Source organism: Sinocyclocheilus anshuiensis, unplaced genomic scaffold (genome assembly GCF_001515605.1).
Source record: "Sinocyclocheilus anshuiensis isolate Anshui unplaced genomic scaffold, SAMN03320099.WGS_v1.1 scaffold9, whole genome shotgun sequence".
In the NCBI taxonomy this organism is placed as follows: Eukaryota; Metazoa; Chordata; class Actinopteri; order Cypriniformes; family Cyprinidae; genus Sinocyclocheilus; species Sinocyclocheilus anshuiensis.
In genome coordinates, this window is record NW_015540887.1 from 534,640 (window position 1) to 559,253 (window position 24,614).

The following is a 24,614-nucleotide window of genomic DNA, read 5'->3' on the forward strand; positions in this document are numbered from 1 at the left end:
CACTCCACCCTGAAGGTCTACGTGGCGGCTATTGCGGCCTACCACGCCCCTCTTGGTGGCCAGTCAGTGGGCACACACCCCCTAGTTACACGTTTCCTCCGCGGTGTGCTGATGCTGAGGCCTCCGGTACGATCTCGTGTCCCCACGTGGGACCTGGCTGTGGTGCTAGAGGCTCTCTGTAGGCCTCACCCTAGCGTTTTCGACGCAGCGTCTCGTTCCCTCAAGGAACTGGGGTTACATACGTAACCCGAGACGTTTTGGACTCAGTCTTGACTCGAGCTCAACCCCATTCTGGACACGGTTTTGACTCGGGCTCAAATGAACTGGTCTTGACTACAACACTGGGAGATGTTCTCTACATATTGATCTTGGCCAAACCGTTTATGGCAATTGGTTTGCCTTCAAAACAAGAGGTCCATTAAATCCAGGCCGTGTTGGGGTGAGAGGAAGTTCATAACATCATGTTCGGATGGTTCCACAGCACCAGTTAAGACAAAGGAAATGATCCAATGATGTCTGTATCTCCACAACGTATCAGACTAAGCACAGGAAAACAGATAGACGGGCGTGTACATAAGAGATCTCATGCGTTAACATACGTTCCCTTTTCAACAACAGAGTAGAAAAATGGGCTCATACTGTACAGTTCTTTTCATTCTCGTTTTGCTTTATAGTATTGATGACAAGTCAATACTAGACATTATAAAATAGCATTTTTTTTGTTTTAATAAATAAATGTTTAAAATAATAGTATCGTAACCCTGTTAAGCAGTAGCGATGTAAAGCAGCTGTGGATCAAACCCATGAAGTGAGTTCCGGTCTCCGTAAGCACTGGCCTGCACAGTGATTTTAATATGTGTCTCTGATCTGCAGGACTGCACAGCAGTGAAAGATGCTTTTAAACCACCGTCCAATGGAATGGGGAAAGGGACTATTCACATTAGTTGGGAAGAGAAGAGACCGAAGAAGATATGATTGATTGAAGCCTTAGCAGCCCATTTTAGAGCTGTCCGTAATGATTTATAGAGCCAGAAAGTATGACTCACAAAACTGGGCCTTAAAAACGTCTCTGCAATATGTTAATTTGAATGAATTTTAGATCATGTTTCACACTGAAAATAAATTACGTTTCAATACAATCATTAAAAACAACTGGTTGTATAAACCATACATAATAAGTCACTGTTTTCTCAGATGTATATACATTCAAATATTGAGACCAAAGACCTTGACATGGATCATTGTGTCAAAGGGGGCTGAATCGGCTCCTTTTTTTTTTTTTGAAGGTGTAACATTTGGGAACTTGTTTTTCAGGATGCCACCTTCAGGATAAGCACACAGGCATGAAGTAATGAAGCCTAAACGAAACACAGCGGCAAAGTGCAACTTAAACATACTTGCACAAACATAAATGTTCTCTACAATACATTAAATATCTTTATACATTTCGAAGATTGGCCGAAGTCCTGTGGGGGATGGACAATGACTAAAGAGTTCACCATGAATAAACAATCATTATGTACTAAAACAATATTCACACTATAAAACCCACCACCTTAGTCCTTCTGTCATTGCATCCTTGAACATTCAGAAATAGGTTTCCATTATAAAGACAATAATTTGCCAATAAACGCTCGCAATCTGTACATAATCCATCTAGTCAGTCATACCAAAGTCAACCAGAACCAGAAGGTCAAGTTCTGCTTATTCTCAGAAAAGCACCAGCACTTCACGTACATGGCTGTGCTTATGGTGGGTCTCCTGCTGCAAACCCATTGTTCAAGGTCCAAAAATATTTACCCAAGGTCTTTCAGGTAATAAATCTGCATGTGCACACTGTATGGATAAACCAAATGCCTCAAGGCCTCTGTTTGGAGGCATCTGCGTACCTTCACAAATTAGGAACGACTAGAGAGATGAACAGTTTGAAACGTCAGTGAGACCAAAGGTCACGTGCTGTTTGTACAGGTCGTCTACTAAGGTAAGGACATGACACCATACAACCCAGCATTCGTACATAAGCACCTTTGAGGAAAAGTCCAAAAACGGTTACGGGAGCTTTCAGAGTCAAATCGGCAGTAATATCCATCACTATTAATGATTGTTCCATCTGAAGGTGTATTTGGAAAATTGTGCTCTTTAACCATTCTATATAAATCAGGCGTCTTCAAGTTTGCCAACAGTACGTCTTGTGAAACCTTTCGGTTTTGTGTTGCGGAAGTGTGCGCACATTAGCCTAGAGTGAACGACTTATGTAGTCCAGAAGCTGGTGGAAATGTTGTGGACCTGTGATGTTACTGGTGATTTCCCTGAACGCTGACCTCTTCGTAAGGTCACAACCTGTGTGTGATGGTTGCCACCTCTGATGGAGGGTAACCAAAGCACCTGAAAAAGCGTGAGGTGTAGCTGCTTCTCTGAACCTGAAGGAGGACTTTGTTCGCAAAGCTAGTCCTAGGAGGTCAACACAAGTCTTGTAAACTTTAAGGTCTGTCGCATCCATGTGGCTCGAGTTGGGACAGAACTGGCACTTTTTACCCAACCCAGTCAACGACAACCACATGTGAAGCGACCAGCACCAGGGTTTAAAACTAAAATATGGCCCACAATGTAGACTATAGCACACAGTTGAGATACGTTTGCACAGCCCTAAGACAGCGTCGATGAGTTGCAATCAAGGCGATGTGATGAGATCTTCCAAAACAGCGTGATGTTTAGGACACTGCGATTGGGATTCATAATAGCCTGACAATGAATTTATATTTTCAAAGTTGGACTTGGTATGTTATTTGGTCCCAGTTGGCCATTAGTTGGAGAGACAGTGTGGAACAATTTTCCAAGGAACCTTTCATTCTTTCAAAAGAAGTGAAGAGAGGAACATGAACAAATTGGGATGCCCTACTCTCCTGAGTTCAGAGTCTGGCTCTGTTTAGAGGACGCCACCCCTATGTGAAGGGCAAATCATAAAAAGGGCCATCGGGCCTAAGGAGTGGGGTTTAACTGAGGTTTAACTCAGGAAGACCACAATCTCTAGGGCGATGATTTCTTTCTGGGATTCTTGGTCTTCACTGTTAGGGTGGGTGAGGTGTTTGTGTGGAGCCAAGCGTTCTGCCAGTCCGGTCGACCATCACAAACACTCTTCCGCCAGCGCAACAATTCCTGCAGAGTGGCCCGCTGATCCCCACATGCATGTGACCTCTGGAGCACCTGAGAAAATGACAGAAAGGTAATTTTTAGTATGGTGCATAATGGAAAGCTTCCTTTCTGCACACTTCAGGTCCAACCCTGGCTGGTTCAGGTGTGTTTGATTAGGGTTGGTAGCAAGGTTGGCTACCCCCGATCTACACTACTTACCACCAATTAACAGAATACCAGTGACTCAAATTACAATTCCAATATAATTTAGATTGCAACAGTAAAATAACATATAGGCAATGCACAAAACATTAGGAAATGAAATGTGTCCAGCAGTGGTATGAGTGAAGGTACTGGGTCATATAAAAAGTGTCCATGATAAAGAAGATGAACATTCTTTTAAAAAGAAAGTTTAAAACACATGTGCCAGGTTCTTAAAAATGTAGTCCTTGTATTTATGTTGGTTTAATTATAATGGTTTTAAAATATTTTCCTTATACCTTGATACATGTGAATGCACACAACTTAAAATGTTTTAAAATACATTTTTCAAGGTAAAAAGTATTCTATACAAATATCACAAATTATTCATTCATAATAATCAGGATTTTGAGGAGTTGCACCACATGACATTCTGAACCTGAAGTCATGATGAATCTATGATTATTTGCAGTGATCATAAAATTCTGTATAGTAAAACAATAAGCAGTAAAACCAAACACACTTATATTCAGGTATCAGTCATTATATGGAAAAACTAAGTTTTATTTATTTAATTAAATGAATTGTGACCTTTTTTGTACACTTACTGGGTGGAAGAGAAAGGGAAATGAGTGCAAATACCTGGATAAGAAGAACCAGTAACACTTTAGATTAGGGAACACTATTCACTCTTAACTAGTTGCTTATTAGCATGAATATTTACGAGCATATCGGCTGATTATTAGTCCTTATAAAGCACATATCAATGTCTTATTCTGCATGACCATATTCTAGATTCCTTAACCCTGCCCTATACCTAAACATAGCTACTACTAACAACTACCTTGCTTACTCTATTAATAAGCGGTAAATTGGGATTTTACTGAGGGAAAACTCTTGGTTAATAGTGAATGTGTTCCCTGAACTGAAGTGTTACCGAAGGGCCTATTGATGTCTAAAACCCTCTCCTGACAGCTGCTGCTGGATGCAACCAGCAACCCTTCTATACACGCATACACAAAACCCACCCATGGGCGTCTCTCATCCATCATACAAGCGTAATCAATAAACAGATAAATCAATACATCCCAATCATCTGCAGCTGGTAAATGGCACAAATGGAACAGGACCTCCTGCTGTGCATCTGATCCATTCATGACAGATGCAGGGTTGAAGGAAAGTCACATGGCTTTAGTTTGGTCAAAGAGAAAACCCCTGTCCATTTGTTCTCTCTATCTAATATGACGCCCAACTGAGTCTGATGGCACCAAGAGACTGTCATTTGTTATTACTGTTGAAGTTAATAAGTGTAAGCTTACAGAATCCTTACAAACAGTCTTTTGGACATAAAGACGGAGCTTAGGAAGTACAAATCTGGGCTGTTGACCTGGATCAAACCCTGAACCCATAACTGTCCCATTACTGCTAAATAATATAACAATTCTAGCTGAACAGCAGAATTGGGTGGGGAAATAACCCATCTGGGACATTCAGTTCTTTAACAATCCATTGACAGAATATACAGCAATTCAGGCTTTGCAATTCAAATGCATTGAGATCTCTGGAGGTTTCCAAACAAGAAATGGCCCCCATTATAGATTAGTGTTCAAATCCATCTAAAGCAACTGGATAAGAATCCAACTGTGCAAAAAATGCCAGTAAAAAGTCTTAAAACAAGATCAAATTATTTCAAAGGCAATATATATAGATGTATTTTCAAATAATATATCTTGAAAGTTCATTTTCTTAAACCACTGTTTTTTTTTTTTTTTTCTTGTTTTAAATGTAATATTTGCCAGAATGATAAGAAAAGTAAACTTTAAAAATTAATTTAATAAAGTATGAGGAGAGGAGATTTGTATGACACTCCCTATGGTTCATTTATTAAGTTACCATAGCATACCATAACATTGTTACTTAATAAATGAAATGTTAACTGAAATTAAAAAAGTAAACTTTGAAATTTTAATTCAGCTGGTACCCAAGGAAACATTTCTCTTTTTCATTTCAACTAAAAGTAATTTTATGACACTCCCTCTGGTTCATTTATTAAGTAACCACAACATTGTTACCTAATAAATTAAATGTTAACTGGAATTAAAAAAAAAAGTAAAATTTGAACATTTTAATTCAGCTGTTTCCCAAGGGAACTATAACTAAAATAAACTTCAAAAGTAAAAAAAATAAAAAATAAAATAAAATAAAATATATATTAAATAAAATAAAAACAGGAACAAAAAAATAATTAAAACTATTAATAAAAACTAATATAATAACTCATTGATGGTAAAATAACACTGCACTCCGCTAAACCCCTCAACCACCTACTAAAGCAATCTTGATACAAAGGGCAAAGGTCAGGGAATCATTATTAACACGCATATTATGGGATTTTCACTCTGCTGGGGCATTCACTCAACATATAACTTGCTCTCTCCACCTTTAATGTTCTCTCTATTGTCCTTTATATGAGAGAATATCTAGGCTATGTCTTATCTGTGCTGTATACAGCAACATTGATACTATTCATACTAAGGTGGCAGTAACAACAACTGATAAAATGGCTTTTCATGGCTTATATGCTTTTCAGCGTTTCTCAAAATGTCTTTAGCGTCTGCTACAGACAGCAGTTTTCAACCGGTGGCTCACAATCTAAAAATGTGTTGCAGGTCTTTTCTGATAGGATCATGAAAAAAAAAAAACAATCAAATGCAACTCACCATATAATAACTTGAGATGGTGAAATCAACAGGCTTATTCACTTTTAAAAGGAATAAAAAAATTCCAATGAAATGTAATTGTCGGCCACAGTGTGCTTTGTTGTATGAATTACTGACTGCCGAGAGCATGAAATTGTGTAAACTTTAAAAATTAATTTAATAAAGTATGAGGAGAGGAGATTTGTATGACACTCCCTATGGTTCATTTATTAAGTTACCATAGCATACCATAACATTGTTACTTAATAAATGAAATGTTAACTGAAATTAAAAAAGTAAACTTTGAAATTTTAATTCAGCTGGTACCCAAGGAAACATTTCTCTTTTTCATTTCAACTAAAAGTAATTTTATGACACTCCCTCTGGTTCATTTATTAAGTAACCACAACATTGTTACCTAATAAATTAAATGTTAACTGGAATTAAAAAAAAAAGTAAAATTTGAACATTTTAATTCAGCTGTTTCCCAAGGGAACTATAACTAAAATAAACTTCAAAAGTAAAAAAAATAAAAAATAAAATAAAATAAAATATATATTAAATAAAATAAAAACAGGAACAAAAAAATAATTAAAACTATTAATAAAAACTAATATAATAACTCATTGATGGTAAAATAACACTGCACTCCGCTAAACCCCTCATTTCATAACTATGGGAAAATATGTTTGCAAAGGTTTAAGGAACTGTACAATAGTAAATCACACTAGAACTGCTCGAGCCTTGAGGATTAAATCTGATTATCATTGTTAATCTATCTGTTCTCTGCACGAGGAGAGCGTTTAGGTAGATACAGGGGCCGATCATACAGCAGAGAGTGTTGGTAGACTATCTGGAATGATGTAACGGGATGCCCTGGCCTAATTTACCGGTCCGCTCTGCGAGGGAACTCATCCGGAAACATCATGAGAGTGTGTGAGTGCAGTGGTGATGCTACAGTACAGCAGAAGCGTATTCTAGTAACCCAGGCCATCTACAGAGCCCCACACACCCACGTACTGCTCGAAAGTACTGATCCATAATTTACACCTATCTGTCGCCTCTCAGTTCTGACATCACTATGCTAGCAGAGCAGAGACACAGCGATGGCACACAGTGTACTGAACCGAACAAATCGTGAGCACACACAGCCAATCACGCACACCCATTAAGACCAAGAACGACGTCTGTGTCAATCACTGCATTCACACCTGTAATACTATCTGGACGCTGCACAAAGACACACACAAAGCACCTGGATCACATGCAGCTATTCATATTCAAGCACAGAAACCATTATGTTTAATCTTGCATTATTTATGGGCTTCATCAAAGGGCACACATGCACGCTTAGAGATGTGGATACAGACAGGCGGGCTACATGACCACTTATACTCCAAATTTAGCCCAGCCTCTCAAACCATCGGGGACATCCAGTTCTTTGACAATCAATTGACAGAATATTCAGTGATTCAGGCTTTGCAATTCAGATGAGAGGGGGTTTCCAAACAAGAAACGGCCCCCATTACAGTTAGTGTTCAAATTCACGTAAAGCACCTAGATAAAAAAAGTCAGTAAAAAAAAAACCCTTCAAAAAATCCAAATGATTTCAGAAGCAAATATATAGGCATATTTTTAGAGAATATATATCTTAAAATAAGTTTAAATTTTATTGCAGCATTTTATCTTGTTTTAAGCATAATATTTGTCAGTATGATAAAAAAATATATAATATATACTGTATTCTCAAAAGAAGTATTTTTTATCTTACACATTTTTTTTAAAATGAGTTTACATATTTTTGCTATCTTTATCTTACCTTAGAAATTTGTATATTGTTTTAAGCATTAATTTGCCAATATGGTAAAAAAAAAATACAAGGAAAAAAAAACAAGATATGTTTATATATTTATAAAGTCAAGATATATTTTCTGAGAAAAAAAAAATACACATTTGTTTCAAAATCTTTATTTTACCTTTGAAATTTGTATCTTGTTTTAAGCATTAACTTGCCAATATGGTAAAAAAAAAAAAAAAAAAAGGATAAAACAATCAAGATATATTTATAGTGTCAAGATATATTTTCTAAGGGGGGAAAAAACTTTATTATACCATTGGAATAGTTTAAGCATAAATGTGACATTATACATTCTGAAATGAAGTCTTATTTGTCATATACAATTTATAATTACTGTTTTAGTTTCTCTGTCTTTATTTATTTATTTATTTATTTTTGTTTTAAGCAAAGCTTTGCCAATATGTATGTAAAGAAAGAAAGAAAAAAATATTATCTAAAAACAGATATAATTCAGATATTCTCTGAAACAACAGTGATTTCAGCTTATTTTTTTTAATTATATTAAAATATGTTTACATACTCTACCTTTGAATTTTTAAGCATAAGTAATTGAAGCAAGTAAATAAAAATAAAAATAAATGCAAATAAATCAATCTGAAAACTAGTCTTTTATGATGAAAGTTTTAATGACATTTTTACTGCAAAACAAGACCAAAATATTGATTAAGATTTTTTCCTTGTGTAGCTCTCATTTTAACTGCATGCAATTTAAAAAATCCTAAAACAACACAGTAAAAGCATGTGCCAAACCAAAGGGGTGCCACAGCCAAACCAAAGGGCTGTAATTTTGAAAGTGCGCATGCAAATAAGGGCAGCTGGTCAACAGGCTCAGAAGAAGGGGAGGACACATGCTGTCCCTGGGGAGAGGGGTGGCCCGTGGCCTGACATTCAGCCCGGCACCCCTTCATGAGATATAGGGCTGGAACTCAATAAGGGTCATGCCTGAATGTCAGCGCAGTGAAAGGTCAGCGGGGACACGTGAGGCTCATCACGGTCTTATCATCCATGAGGCGTCTGCACTGCATTAGCCCCACCACCTACTAAAGCAATCTTGATACAAAGGGCAAAGGTCAGGGAATCATTATTAACACGCATATTATGGGATTTTCACTCTGCTGGGGCATTCACTCAACATATAACTTGCTCTCTCCACCTTTAATGTTCTCTCTATTGTCCTTTATATGAGAGAATATCTAGGCTATGTCTTATCTGTGCTGTATACAGCAACATTGATACTATTCATACTAAGGTGGCAGTAACAACAACTGATAAAATGGCTTTTCATGGCTTATATGCTTTTCAGCGTTTCTCAAAATGTCTTTAGCGTCTGCTACAGACAGCAGTTTTCAACCGGTGGCTCACAATCTAAAAATGTGTTGCAGGTCTTTTCTGATAGGATCATGAAAAAAAAAAAAACAATCAAATGCAACTCACCATATAATAACTTGAGATGGTGAAATCAACAGGCTTATTCACTTTTAAAAGGAATAAAAAAATTCCAATGAAATGTAATTGTCGGCCACAGTGTGCTTTGTTGTATGAATTACTGACTGCCGAGAGCATGAAATTGTAGACATTCAAGAAACAAAAATGGTCAATCGTCCTATTCGGCTTGTTTAACAATTTTGAATATTGGTCCATGTAGTTTACTGTTTGATTTTAAAGACATTTTTACTTCTAAATGATAAAAACTTAAAAGCCACTGGATGCCCAGTATAACATTTGGGTCGTGAAATAAAACCACTGTGCCGTATATAGACACGTTTTCAGAGAATATGCTGTATTAGAGAGTATATACTGTACAAACTGTGGTCTATAGAGAGATGCGTGTAACTCTCTATGCAGTCCATGCAGATGTGCAGTTGGATTCTCCAACAGTGGTTTTATCATTCAAACCTTTAAGAAGACTAGAAAGCTCTCCTCCTCCCTTATCTTGTCCCGCCCCTCTACAAGAACCGCAAGCCCATGGGATCCCCTCACAGTGACCAGTCATGTGCATATGTGTGTGGGGCCTTCAACTCTCCATTCCAGGAGGATTTGAAATTTCATGTTTTCTCTTAGTATATCATTGAGTAAGAGAGGATGGTGTTACATTAAAAATGAATAAATAAAATAAAATACTGCGAACACTGTTAGAGAATCCATGAGTTTGTTTACAAAAAAGTACCATAATACCATGCTTCTTTGGCTTTACCAATCGTATATACACTACCTTTCAAAAGTTTTTTTGTCAGTATGATTTATAAATGTTTTTGAAGGAAGTCTCTTTTTCTTTATTTAATCAAAAACATTGTAAAAACAATTGTTTTAATTCTTAAATATTATTACAATTGAAAATAACTAAGTATTTTAAAATGTAACAAGTTTTGTAAAGCTGAATTTTCAGCATCATTATTCCAGTCTTCAGTGTCACGTGATTAGTCAGAAATCATTCTAAAATACTGATTTGCTGCTTAAGAAACATTTCAGTTTTTTTGGTGCATTAAAATTTCAAAAGAACAGCATTTAAAATAGAAATATATTGTAACATTTTAAATGTATTTACTGTCACTTTTCATCAGTTTAATGCACAATTGCTGAAAATTGCTAAAAATCAATCAATCAATCTGACCCCAAACATTTGAAGGGTAGTGTAAATGGTAATCTTCCAGGTTCATATTGAAGTACCGCTGTATAACAATCTGAAACCATTACCATACCTGTACCATAGTACTACCTTTGTAAGTACTGTACTATATAGTACTACCTTTTTGTGAGAGTCTATTAACTCCCTTGCATCGTATCCAAAATGTAATACCATAGTATTACTGAGGTACCATGTCCAAGAATGGTTTATGGCTACAAAATAGTACCAAAAAGTACCCAGATGGAATCAAAAGACTTTTTTCTGTGTTGCTTTTGAAAATCTGACAAATGGATTTAAATATGTAAAATGTGTTAAATGGGATGGAGTACTCTAAATATTATGGCTAATCTCATAATGCATTCAGATATCAGTAAGACTTTAGTCAACAAGCATGGAAGCATCTGTATAATTCTAAGAATTGCAGATGTTACAGTTCTGAAGATTCTGTGGCGTTTCATGGCCTGATTATTCATTGTATTTTCACTAACTATCAAACATATTGCTAGTTCTTCTCGAACTGTTTTGGCTTCCATCATTTTGCTTCTCTTCTTCAAACTGTTGTGATGCTTAATTCATAGAGGTACATCATAAACCAGACTGGGAATACAGCTGTCGAAATTCTCTCTGAGGAACCCAGAGCCATCTCATTACGCCTTCATTTTCAAAGCTGATGGAAATCCTTGCCCTGAAAGTCTTCCATTAAATCAACAAGCAAACTGTGCTCATTAAAGATTAGCCTATCCAAAAGCAAAAGACAAATTGGACGAGTGCTACGGTTCAATTGGCAAGCAGTAGCAGTGAATGAAGCAGTATTGGGAGAGGGTCGCGTGTACAGCTAGTCTGATCTGATTACAACCACTGAACGAAGAAAACACAGACCTTCATCAGCCAGTTTGTTTTGATCAGACGCCACAGAACCTGACTGTGTGCACTCACAAAAGACAAGAATACACAGCACCCAATAAAATAAATCAATGTTCATGTGATGGTCACCCTTCACATGGCAAGGAAACAGATTTCAAAAGTCCTGTCGGTATCAGATTGAAGCTATCCTCAAATGTACTTCAGCATCTTCCGAGAAACTCTTAAGCATGTCTTAGGTGACATCGTGCTCTCTCACAAATAAACACGAACATATGATCGCCAGGCTTGGTGCATCAAGTACATGCGCTTTGCTAGCAATTGAACTCCTATGAGTGCAGAAGGACAGATAATTAAAAAGGCTAGACCCATGGTTAACCATAATCCTCTAACGAATGCTCCTCAGCTGAAAGCCTTCAGACTATTTGAGGACAGCAAAAAGCTGTGAAACCTCGAAAGGCATATCAAACCAGGTTGAGGCAGGACAAATCTAGAGAATCCTGATAATTTAAAGGTTTTACAGGATGATCTGACACCCTGTCTGACTCCTAAACCTATATTAGCCTTACAGGCATGAAGTTAAAGGACGTCTGAGGTAAGGTGAGCTACAGAGCTCAAGGACAACAGTGAATGCCTTGTGATACTAACCACCACACAAAAGGGTCTTTTTTATTTATTTATTTTTTACTAGATATATTAAGGATTGGCATTTGGTTTACTTGAGTACAGAAGAATAATCCCAATATACATCTGCACTACTTTTTTTTTGTTGGCCTATACACATGCAGTTTATTATGTGTATAGTGGCTATAGTATTTTATAATTTAATAATTTAATATCTAACTTCTGTTTGTAAAATATATACTTGCAAAGTGTCACTGTGATTCTGTTTTTGAAAACATTGAAAATAAATGTTGACTGACATTTTGCTATGTAATCAGTGTTGGGGGTAGTAACACATTACAAGTAACACGAGACATGTAATCAGATTACATTTTTCAAGTAACTAGTAAAGTAACACATTACTTTAAAATTTACAGCAAATATATCAGAGATACTTTTTTAAATAAATAATGCAAGTTACATCGTTTTCCCATTTATTCACTGACATCTCTCCTGCCCCCATGTTGAGAGAAATTGGGAGTTAGCACATTAGCGTATAGTTATCATTGGATTTTAATTGGTGTGAAATGGTTATTCTGTAAGATAGTAAGATGTTCTCTTTCATTATCAATAACTGTTGTCATTTTATAATCGAGTACTTGTGGCCATCCCTGGTATATATCTGCATCGTTTACACAGTTTTCTCTGGCTGTACGTGTGGCACATGTGAACATTTGTTTGTGGCTGAAACATAAGAGCAAGAGCCATTGATTCAGTGCAGAGACGTGGCTCTGCTCCACACTCTCTGTAAGGCATGATTCAGCAGGCAACAATGAACATCTCACATGAGGACAAACTCCATAAAGAGCCTCTGTCTCAGAGTAAAATCAATAAGCAAAACTTAGGAAAGGAGAGAACATAAAGGGGAAAGGACTGAATGAAGGATCAAGGAAGGAGCAGGGTCGCCATGTTCGCAGCAACGAAAGAAGCACCAGCGGTGAGGAATGGAGAAATTTTTTAACAAAAACTGCAGCTCATTTTCAAGTAAACAGAGACTGGACTGTAAAGCAGTGACTGTCTCCAGTTTGACACAGTCAGAAGGAAGCATGTGTGGACAAGTTCCATTACATGCTGTACGGTAGATCATTTACAGTACACTTAATCCTCAATAATATCACATTTACAGGAATAGTTCACCCTCAAATTAAAGTTCTGCCACCATTTACTCATCGCCATGTCGATTTAAACTTGTATGCTGTTATTTCTTCTATTAAACACATAAGTTTGGACAAATGTTATGATGCTTTTAGATACCTTTTGTTATTTTTGGAGCTCAACAGGAATGCAGCTGCCTGAACATTCTTCAAAATTTCTTATTTTTCATTATTCTGAAGCAAGTCAGTTTTTAAACAACATAAATCAATGAGTAACTGATGAAAGTCTTCAGTTTTAGATGAACTATTTCTTGAATACTGATTACCACAACAGTATTATCCTACATTATTGTCCTACCGCTTCGGGTCCTAGATGTCGCAGAGCTGCAGTTTCCTTCAATAGCATGGAAAGCAAAAAAGGGAAATGTAAAAGGCGGGAATTGCAAGGTGAAGGGCAGTCAGTGAGGTACTGTGCTATAGACCAGACTCACCCCATCCCTACACAGGCCTGAGGGCTCATTCAGCCCCCAGCCTACAGCGCTGCCCCTGCACCGAAGGGCGAGAAGTTGAGGTGACCCCTCTGGAAGAGAGGAGAGAAAGACAGAGAGAGAGAGAACATTCAAAACATATATACAGCATTTCTTACATTTTTTCACAACATGAAATCATGTGCTCAATACACGTGATTACCTGTAGCAGATGTGCAGATGTTATTGAAAGCCAAGGAGACTTACTTAAAGAGAATGTATGGTATGACTTTGATTCAGTAGGCATACTTTGCTTCAAGGTTTTTTTAATATAGTGGCCCCAAATGTTTTTGATCACTTAAGTCACATTACATTCCGAAATATAGATCGATTGATGCATCATGTTTATTGTGACCCTGGACCACAAAACCAGTCATAAGTAGCATGGGTATAATTGTAGCAATAGCCAAAAAATACACTGTATGGGTCAAAATTATCGACTTTTCTTTTACGCCAAAAATCTTTAGGGTACTAAGTAAAGATCATGTTCCATGAAGATATTTTGTAAATTTCCTACCGTAAATATATCAAAACTTCACTTTTGATTAGTAATATGCATTGCTAAGAACTTAATTTGGACAACTTTAAAGGCGATTTTCTCAATATTTTGATTATTTTGCACCCTCAGATTCCAGATTTTCAAATAGTTGTCTTATCTAACAAACCATACATCAATGGAAAGCTTATTTATTCAGCTTTCAGATGATGTATAAAATTCAATAAAAAAAAAAAAACCCTTATGACTAGTTTCGTGGACCAGGTTCACATATATGATGCATTAAATGAGTTCCACATTAGGCTTTGACATGCAAAGTTATCTTTGAAAAAACAAGGAATATCAGGCCTTTTAATAAAAAAATGAATCGCAAATTACAAATGAAGTCAAAATTTTAAATATTAAAATGTACTCCACTTTTCCACCATACTCCAAAATATGCAGCATTTAAAATGAATGAATGAATGAAGTGTCCTTTAGCGTTTCCTAAAAATATTAATCAGCACAACTTTGTGCAACACTGGTAATAATAGAAAATGTTTCTTAAGCAAATTAGCATATTAGAATAATTTCTCAAGGATCAAGTGACACTAAAGACTGGAGTAATGATGCTGAAAATTCAGCTTTTTCATCAGTAATAAATTACATTTTTAAATAGATTAAAATAGAAAACAATTACTTTAAATTGCAATAATATTTCGCAATATTATCGTTTTTTTTGTGGGTGGAAATCAAATAAATGCCTTGATTATGTGTGTTTTTGCTATCTTTCTTTACAATAGATGCTACTTGGTTTGCAATTTAATTAATGCATGGCAAACATACATTTGAAAGTCTTGCTTAAGTGTCCAAATACGTGGGATCACTGTATCTACAGTCAGTTGTGCATCTGATCCGAGGGATCTCCACATGTCAGTCGGCATCTCCAGGACTGCGTGACACACAGCAGCCCTGTCAGAAGAGATGGCCTCTTCAGACCTTATCGCATACAGATATGAAGCAAGAATACTCCATTACCAGAGTGCCCATCCGGGAACACTTCATTCCTCCTGCTGTCATTTTCTAAGCAATCTTCCGCACCCGCCGGATCTGAATGCTGATAAGGCCGAACTGCCCTCGTCTCATTCTCGCTCTCAATCGCAATCTCCGGCGAAACCAAGCTGATCAATAATTAAACATCATGATCTTCCGCATGTTATGAGACGTTATGATGTGGATCAATAAGGAGCGGATGGACCAGACGGCAGGAGGAGCGAGATACAGAGAGCAGAGACGGGGAAATATGAAGCAGGCGTGTGCTAATACATGTTAAGTGGCATTAAAAGGCTGTTTCCTGCTTCCGAGTGCCATAAGGACATTAAGAGGTAGAGCGTCCCTTTGAGGACGACCTCTGGTGGGGTTACATTTGAGTGATGGAAGCACATCGTCACGGCCATCTGTTTTTCTTCATGTCAGACCTTAGATAAAAGGACTGGGATTTACTGGCACAGAACGGCCCTTGTGTTGTTTGACGCCACATCGATAAATACGTTAAGACTGAAATGGTGCACATGATGTTTTAGCATTCGATGTTTTGTTATGAGCGTGCATCTGGCGCAGCATGGCGAATCTGAAACTTCGGTGTAAAGTTACCAGAGGACTGAATATTAGTAGTGAGTGAGTATATACTCTAGTTGATGTGGTTTAAAAGGTTAGTGTCCAGTTTCAGAGAGCACTAGCGTATAACTCGCTTCCCTCTGTAGGGGGCTATTCTGTCGTTCTGAATATTTCATTATCTATTTGAATAATTAAAGTTTTATTTACGGTGTAGAAGGCAGCCGCGCAATTGTGCAAGATATTTGTAGACATGCATCTATACATCTTTTCTGCATCCACTTCCTGGTTTCCATGCGGTCCGGTGACCTTGACCCCTATCATGTGACACAGGCAGGAAGCCGAGGACAGAATGGGATCCGGTAACCAGAGAGCCTGTGGCATTCAGTGCTTCTTGAGGTACAAAGCATCTCGGGTGTCACTAGTGAAATTCAGAATACTTCTACCCCGTTACCTTCTTAAAATACAACCCAACATTTTGATACATGCTCGAGACTTCAGGGCGGAATAATGTGACAGCTCGGTCTGGCTAGACTGATGTGAAACAAAATGAGATCGTCTGCATTAAAATCAATGGAGATGTCTGCATTGGAAATGCCTGATGTGACGCGACGGATTTCTATGTACAGCATGTTGTGCTGCACACAACTCCAGCTACTTTCTCTGTCTATTGAGAAGTAATTTTATTTACAAATATCATATATACACTACAGTGTAAAATAAACTTTTTTTTTTTAAAGAATTGTATAATTTTATTTAGCAAGGGCGCATATCAAAAGTGACAGTAAAAACATTTAAAATGTTACAAAAGATTGATATTTAAAAAAATGACTTTCTTCAAAACTTAAAATTAGCATGTTTTCACAAAAATATTAAGCAGCACAACTATCAACATTTATAATAATAAGAAATGTTTTTTTTGAGCAGCAAATCAGCATAGAATTATTTCTGAAGGATCATGTGACACTGAAGACTGGAGTAATGATCCAGCTTTGCATCACAGGAATAAATAACATTTTAAACTATATTACAGTAGAAAATAGTTATTTTAATTGTAATTATATGTGATAATACCACTATTTTATTGTATTTTTGAAACTCTTTCAATTAATTTCATTTTATTTCTGACATCAGTGTTCAGTAGAATAATCAACTTGTAAAAAAAAAAACATTATTATTACAATATTTAGAATCTGTATTTTTAATAATATTTTTAATAAAATTAACAATAACTAAATTACATATTTTAATAAATAGTAATGTTATATTTATTATTGATTGATGGATTGACTGATTGATTGCAACTGTAGGGTAATAAATGTAATTCACATATTTCAAATATATTAAAAGAGAAAACAATTATTTTAAATTTAAATAATAATTGTAGTAATAATTACTGTTTTACTGTATTTTTGAGTAAATAAATGCAATCTTGGTGAGCATTCAATACTTCTATCAAAAGCAACTTGAAACATCTGAACAGCAGTGTATATATTTAAATAACGTCTGAATGTTGCATTAAAGGGGTCATCGGATGCCCATTTTCCACAAGTTGACATGATTCTTTAGGGTCTTAATGAAAAGTCTCTAACATACTTTGTTTAAAATTTCTAAAGGGTATCGTAAAACAACACCCTTTTTACCTTGTCAAAAACAGCTCTGCACACAGCAAGCCGTTTTAGTGCATGTCTCTTTAAATGCTAATGAGCTCTGCTCACCCCGCCCCTTTCTTCCGTGGGTTGACAAGCCGTTTTCATGAGACTGTTTACTTTAGCCGCAAAACTTGCTAACTAGCACATTGTTAGGAAAGACATTTGCAAAGATTCATAAAAAATAGTAGGTGAGGCTGGATCACGAATGATTCGCACGAGCATAGACGCATTTAGGTAGATCGGGGGGGGCACATTCCCTTCAAAAAACAAACGTAATCCACTGCGTCTTCAGCGGCTCAGATGTCAGAAGTGAATGAAGACTGCTATGTTCATTATTACATCCAACAACAAAACACCTCAATCGCTTAGGAGATATTCTGCTTCAGCGTCGAAACAATGGCGGACTGTTGACAGCTCAACAGGGTCTGTGCTCAATCGTGGGAGGGGCCTGGTCTGTGCGACGTCACACAGCCAAGAAGGTGAGAACGGCTTGATTTGAGAAAGGGGATATTACTTATAGGGATTAAAAAAAAAAAAAAACACACCGGGTGGATTTTTATCAAAATAGGGTGGTTGTGTACAAACACTGCACACAAACACACATTTATGTAAAAGTGAATTTTGCATCCGATGACCCCTTTAAAAGCAGCTTGTGACGTCATAATGCTGAATTATATGTTAAAGTGTGTTCAAAAAAATGTATTATAAATTATTATAAACTATAAATGGAGTAGACATGACACTACATATTTATTTGTAGGCAGGTTATGTAGTAACAGTCCATTATGTCACTGTTTGGCTCTCATGCACGGACACAAGAACCAGCACTCTGGTGTCAGAAGAGGTGTCATCCAAGTCAGCAGGACAGTTCGCTTTGTTCATAATGATATCATTCTGTAATATCATCTGTTGGTCACTGTATGTGCTATGCAAAGGGTAAGATTTCAACAGTGTAAATATCTGAGGGACTGTCAGTCAGCTGATGCGGTGATGCAGCTGTCACTCAGATTATCACTGTATCAAAGCATCTTTCCATCAGTCTGTATGCAAGCCATCGACTATGTGGAAAGGTCTAAAAGATTACTACGAATAATTATTTGAATAAGAATCTGTCTTTTTTTTGCAGTAGTTTTAGTCATACAAGAACTTTAGGAAATACAGTTGTGGGTTTTCTCAAGTGTCTCTCACAGGAAAACCTAAAATGTCTTTTTGTAGGTCCTGGACCAGTGCAGGACAGACTGCTTACACTGTTTGTATGTTCATTAGAATAATGACAGGCTTCTGTCATTCTTTGCCTGAGCCAGAATAAACTGGATTGGAAACGCAGGACGCTGAGGCCATTACAGAGAAACTAGGACGCTCCCTTTTTAATAGACAAACAACCCACGGTACTCAGCACTGGGCAATATGACAACACAGCTGAGTCAGAGAGAGCGAGGACCCCAGCACTCCACTCAGGAACCTTACACTGCTTAGGTCGAATGACAGCGGCTAGCTGTTTTGCATTTAATAACAACCAGCCCACACGAGTTTACGACAAGTGCGTGTTCCACTTTATGGAAGAGCACCTCAGGGCCACAGAGTTATACATATAGTTTACATATTCATAAAGCATTACAGGCCAGCAGGAGTTTCATAATGTGGGGCCCTCAGCAGGGGGTCACAAATTACCTATAGTGACAGGTGCACTGTGGGGGTCTCTCGCTTTCAATTATTATGAAAGCACATTTCCATTACTGTAACTCACATATGACTTGGTAAGTAAATCAGGGAGATTATGCAGACATGGAACAATTATGAAATGGGAAAACATTCAATCTCTGGTCCAAAACCTAGTGAGCTGCCTTTCCGTCTAAATAGGCAGTTTCTAAGGAACTTAAATGGAACTTCACATGTGGCTGAGAGGCAACTTATAATTGATTTCAGTGGAGTGTGCTGTTAGTATGTTGCTTTGCTAAAGATACTCATAAGCATAAAAACACATAGCATATAGCATATACAATAGTGAATAAAAATGTAAAATTAATTTATTAAATGACTATACTATGCATTACATTGTATTAATTTTTATTTAGTTCAATAATATTTTTTTTATTACATTTTATTTTATTATTTATAATTCTGTCTGCCATCTTGGATTCATTTTGTCCCCTGAGCCAACGCATTTTGGGACTGCCTTCCCAATTTTGCATGTACAATAAAATGAATGAATGAATGAATGAATGATCTTCAATAAATCAATAAGCAATAATTTTGATGTTAGTTGATGGCTAACTTTTATTCTTTGTCGGTACCCGCCTATGCCATCTACATAGGCATCTCACTAGGTTTTGGAACAGAGCCACAGTCATTGAGAGGATGATACAGTTATGCGAGACGGTGCAGTCTGTTGTGGATCTTTCTACAAAGCACATAAGCTTATAAAATGAGCATTTGACTGCCATAAATCAAAGAATTCTCTCTTTGCTGTCAGCAGGTGACAGTGCCATATATCTGTCCCCAATCCCATCATCCTAACAGATGGTGTCTGCTCTAGCTATGTCTGTGTGTGTGATGCATTCGTATTGTCTTTTTCAATAACTATCAACATCACATCCTGTGTGTTTGGATACAGCTTCCTTATTCCTAATATGCCCTGCGTCCCGTTCGGAAGGGCTCATCCCTATGCCCGAATCCCTTCAAAGTGTTTACCCTCCGGAGTGAGAGCTTTGAAGTGTGTAGGGGACCCCAACAACCATTTCTTGAAGTGCCCTTCTGCATCATCATCCCGTGCCCACACGGAGGCATAGACATCATGGAAAGAATCAGCGCAAAGGATCATGGGGGATCGAAGCATCCATCAGTGGCCAGTTTTGGGCACTTCGGTTTGGAACAACCCTTCAATATGGCAGCCATGATTGTTTTCACTCCAAAGGGCCCTTCGGAGGGCGATATATCCCGTTTGGAATGCACCGATGGTATTCCTGTTAGTGATTGACAGTCACATACATTGTATACTGCTCATGCCATGCCCCAAATATCACGGCCAAAGCTATCTATAAGCTAGACATTTAGGAAGATTCAGTCTTGATTCATTGAAGCTTTTTATCTGGCAGTCGGTGGCGTTCATCCATGTATTATTTACAGCCAAGGTCATATATATATTTATCATTTAATGCAAGATTATGTAAAGATATGAGTTAAACCATTGATGAGTCATGCGTTTATTGGGAAAAAAAGCCTATCACAAACTGCACATGCATCAGTCTTTCTTCAACACCAGTTGCCTGATTTGAATTTTGAAGAAATATTTTTATTTCTATAAGTCATGTTTGGAAAGATTATTGGAGAATGAATAATAAATGAAAGACTGACAGAATGCAATCTAGTTGGATGAGACATGAATCGTAAGAAATTTAACAATTCTGATCCATATTCTGGTATATAATGAAGGGCCAAATAATCAAATGAAAAAAAATATTACAGAAAATAATTAAGATGAAATATAAATATACATGTATTCACTCTGAAAGTTATAATTCTAAATACATCAATGTAAATTTCAATATTAATTTATATTTTTTGTAAATCTGAAAATACACTTAAAAGTCTGAAAATATAAATGCAAAATCATGAATATACAACTAGTTGTAGGTATAGCTGCAATATATATAGTTAAAGTTCTGATTATGTAAATGTAAATATATCATTTTATATCATAATTAAACATTACTTACTACTACTACTAGTACTACTACTACTATTAATAATAATAGTAAACTTAGTATTACTACGGTAAATTTCCAAATATCATGTTACCAAAAATGTACAATGGTATTACATGCATGTTCATGAAAATCACTATATAGTATTACAATATAGTATTAAAAAAGTTCTGAAAAAGTATTCTCGATTCCCATACCGTAGTGTTGAGAGAGCGACACAGAGAACAGAGACAGATAGCGTTATAGAGGTAGAAAGCTCACAGAGAACCCTCATTAAGTTTGAATGTTTTGTGAGGGTAACCCTGCTTTCAGGACACACAGTGAGATGCTGAGAAGCACAGAGGGCACACAGTGATCTTCTTGGCGTGTTCCTGCGGAGGAGAACAGGGCTGGAGCACCACCCCTCTCCTCTAATGCACCTCTGAATACGATCTCCAGATAAGCCTCGACTCATTTCATTTGGCAGAGTGTGGAGTCTGGGATGACATGGGACCTGCTCTCACTTTCATTACCCATGATTACATCTGCCATTTGGGGTCACTGGAGACCTTCTCCCCACAGAAGAGTGGATGACAGATGCCACAAGAGAGCGTGTGCATGTGAGTGTGGGTTTGTGTATATGCTTCACCTGAGTGTGGTGGCTGTCCATGTGCCTGTGTAACGCCGAGGTACTGGACGCATTAGACTTTGGATGTCCCACGTCTTCCAATGTCCCTATTGAAAGAGAAATATCCGGATGTTAAATGCAACATTCTTCATGCGTGTGCTAGATTATGTTGCTCTAATGTATTGCTCTAACTGTAATCACATAATGCGAACACTACATGGAAATTCCTCAATTTTTTCTCTTTAAATTTCTGTTATTTAGCTTGTACCACAACATGCATATTGTTTGACTTGTATATAATTTCAGCCTTAGTTTTATGATGCGTTTGTTAAATTATGTGACCATCAGATTCAGTGCTTTGACTGCATTCCAATAATTCTTTAATAATAATCAAAATTCTTTTAATTTTTAAGAGAATTAAATTATCTAAAAAAATAAAATAAATCTATGCAAGACGTGCATAAAATCTGTATAAATTCCTAGATATGCATCACAAAAGTCATATTGACTGAATAATTGGAATGAAAACTGGTTTATTTGCTAATTAATTTTGTAATATTAAGTTTTTTTATTATTAAATCTTAAAAATCTAATTATGAGAACAAGGGTATAAATTAATAAATTAAATAATTGTTATTAAAATACTAAATAATAATTAATACATAAAAGTACACCTCCCCAGAGACGAATCTCTCGTCGAATATAACGAACTGTTTTCATTTATTACCTTAATATTTCTAATATTACATATAGTGAAACAAATTAGAAGAAACATTTCATGTTAAACAGGTTGTTTTTGAAAGTCGGTGCTTGAAATAAAAGCTTTTTATTTCATTGATTTTTATTGATGACTGAAGTGTTAATTATTTATTATTATTATTTTATTTTAATCATAGGCCTATATAATTCATAGTATAATATAACTTTTTTAAAATACAGTTTTTTTTTAAACATTTTAATTGAGGAGTAAATATATAGTCTAATCTTTTGTTATCCTCGCAGCACGTCAGTTATTTGGTAATTATTGCGGGGCAAATTAATTATAATTTTAATTTAATAATAAAAGTAACTTCATAATAATAATAATAGGCCTAATAAAAATAAGAATGTAACATGCCTACATTAATTGGAAATGCCAAATATCTTAATATTGCCAACAATTGATGTTTTTGACAATATATTTGAAATATATCAATATCAATATTGTCGATACAAGATCATTGTCTTTCGACGAAACCCAGCAAGGGGAGGTTATCGCGGGGCCTTTCGCAGTGCGTGCCCATCCGCTAACGTTACGCCACTGGGCAGAAGCTGTTTTATTTTCCAAATGTAATAGAAGTAGTCCCAACGAATCGATTCGTTCGGTTTGTAATGCGTATCGAACCGAAAGCCTCGTACTGAACGGTTCAATACGAATATGTGTATCGTTACACCCCTAGAAAGTAGCTATTGCTTAAATGTTTAGCAACAAGGATGTCATTGTAATAAATCCATATGAATTCCGACTGGTCTTGTTTCTTACATCTACTATATTTGCATATTGTTTAATGTCAACCACAAAGATGCATAAATCCATTATTATATGTTATGTAAACATTATAACAAGAACATCAACAATAATAATAATGGGGGGAAAAAAACATGGTATCATCATAGTACATTTCCAAACATTACGGTACCAAAAAAGTACCATGTTATTACAGTCGTGTTCATAAAAAATGACTAGGCACTAGTATCATATTAAGAAACAGCCCCAATTCTGAAAACCATCACAGTCACTAAAAAACTTGTACAACAGATATGCCTAAAACCTGAGCTCCCTAAACTTTAACACTATTCTTCTGCTGTCTTGCAAGCACTGGTATTTCCTTTGGGAAATGCACATTAGTTCATATACCATTATCTTGAAGATGCAGGCATTTAATGGCTGAGTGTATAGGTCACTGCTGGCTGTTTAAAACTTCCACCCACTACATCCCATCATGTGGAATATGGAAGTTCTCCCCAACACACAGATATTAGCCTCACTGAGAGGACAAAAGGCCAAGACAGTGAGTGTATGTGTTTGTGTAAGGGAGACAGAGAGACCCTGAGCCATCTGATGGCTCTTTAGGAGAGCACTTTATCAAGTCCAGGGCCTTTCACTTTAATCACGGCCTGCCTCAGTGATAGCTTCTGGGTCAACTCGCTCCATTTTACCTTGTCCATTTCTCCAATCCCTTCCATTTCACTAACTGCTCTTATTCTGCCATACTTTCCTTTTCTCTTATTCTCTCACTTTATCTCCAATGTTTCCTCATGCATGTAAAGCGCTGTGCCTGTGTGGTGTATGTCACGCTCAGCTGGCCAAAGGTTACGCAGTCATTGGAGCTGTCTCTGTGGTAAACAAACCTTGGGGGAAGGCGGGGCGGCCAATGACATGCGATTGAGCTTTGAATAATTGGATGAATGCACATTAAGACATGCTACGGCCAATGGCTTAATGTAACATGGGATTGTGGGGTGCTGTGGGGTTAGCCTCCTCTACTCTTGATCACATTTATAAAGTAATGAAGAGAAAGAGTAGTAGACCTAACATTTTCACCCGAGTCATAATGGGTCTCATCACTAATAACTGCATACAAGTCTTATTTATGTGGCCAGAAAATGTTCTTGAGAATCTCAGTCGGATTTACATTAGGTGAAATTTGCAATATTTATTCCTACCCTCATTTAATGTTAATGCACATGTTGATTATTATTCTAAATTAGGTAAATATATATAATGCACATAGTAATTAGCAATGATTTCGGATTCACAAACAAGTGACTTGGAATATGAACCAGTTCTTTTTAGTGAATCATTCAAAAATATTGATATATATTAAACATATTTTATATTTTTATAAATAGATTGCATTT

At 36.6% G+C, this 24,614-nt stretch overlaps 1 protein-coding gene across 1 annotated transcript in view; it reads right to left on the reverse strand.

The window, feature by feature from the left end:
• Positions 1–288: 288 nt before the first annotated feature.
• Positions 289–24,614, reverse strand: part of LOC107688718 (unconventional myosin-XVI-like) — a 218,296-nt gene continuing 193,970 nt past the window's right edge. The window contains exons 33-34 of the mRNA XM_016486454.1: positions 21,735–21,820; positions 289–3,204 (exon numbers count right to left, since the gene is read on the reverse strand). Of these exons, the coding sequence (XP_016341940.1) occupies positions 3,028–3,204; positions 21,735–21,820 (263 nt within the window). The 3' untranslated portion in view covers positions 289–3,027. The remainder of the gene's footprint in view (positions 3,205–21,734; positions 21,821–24,614) is intronic.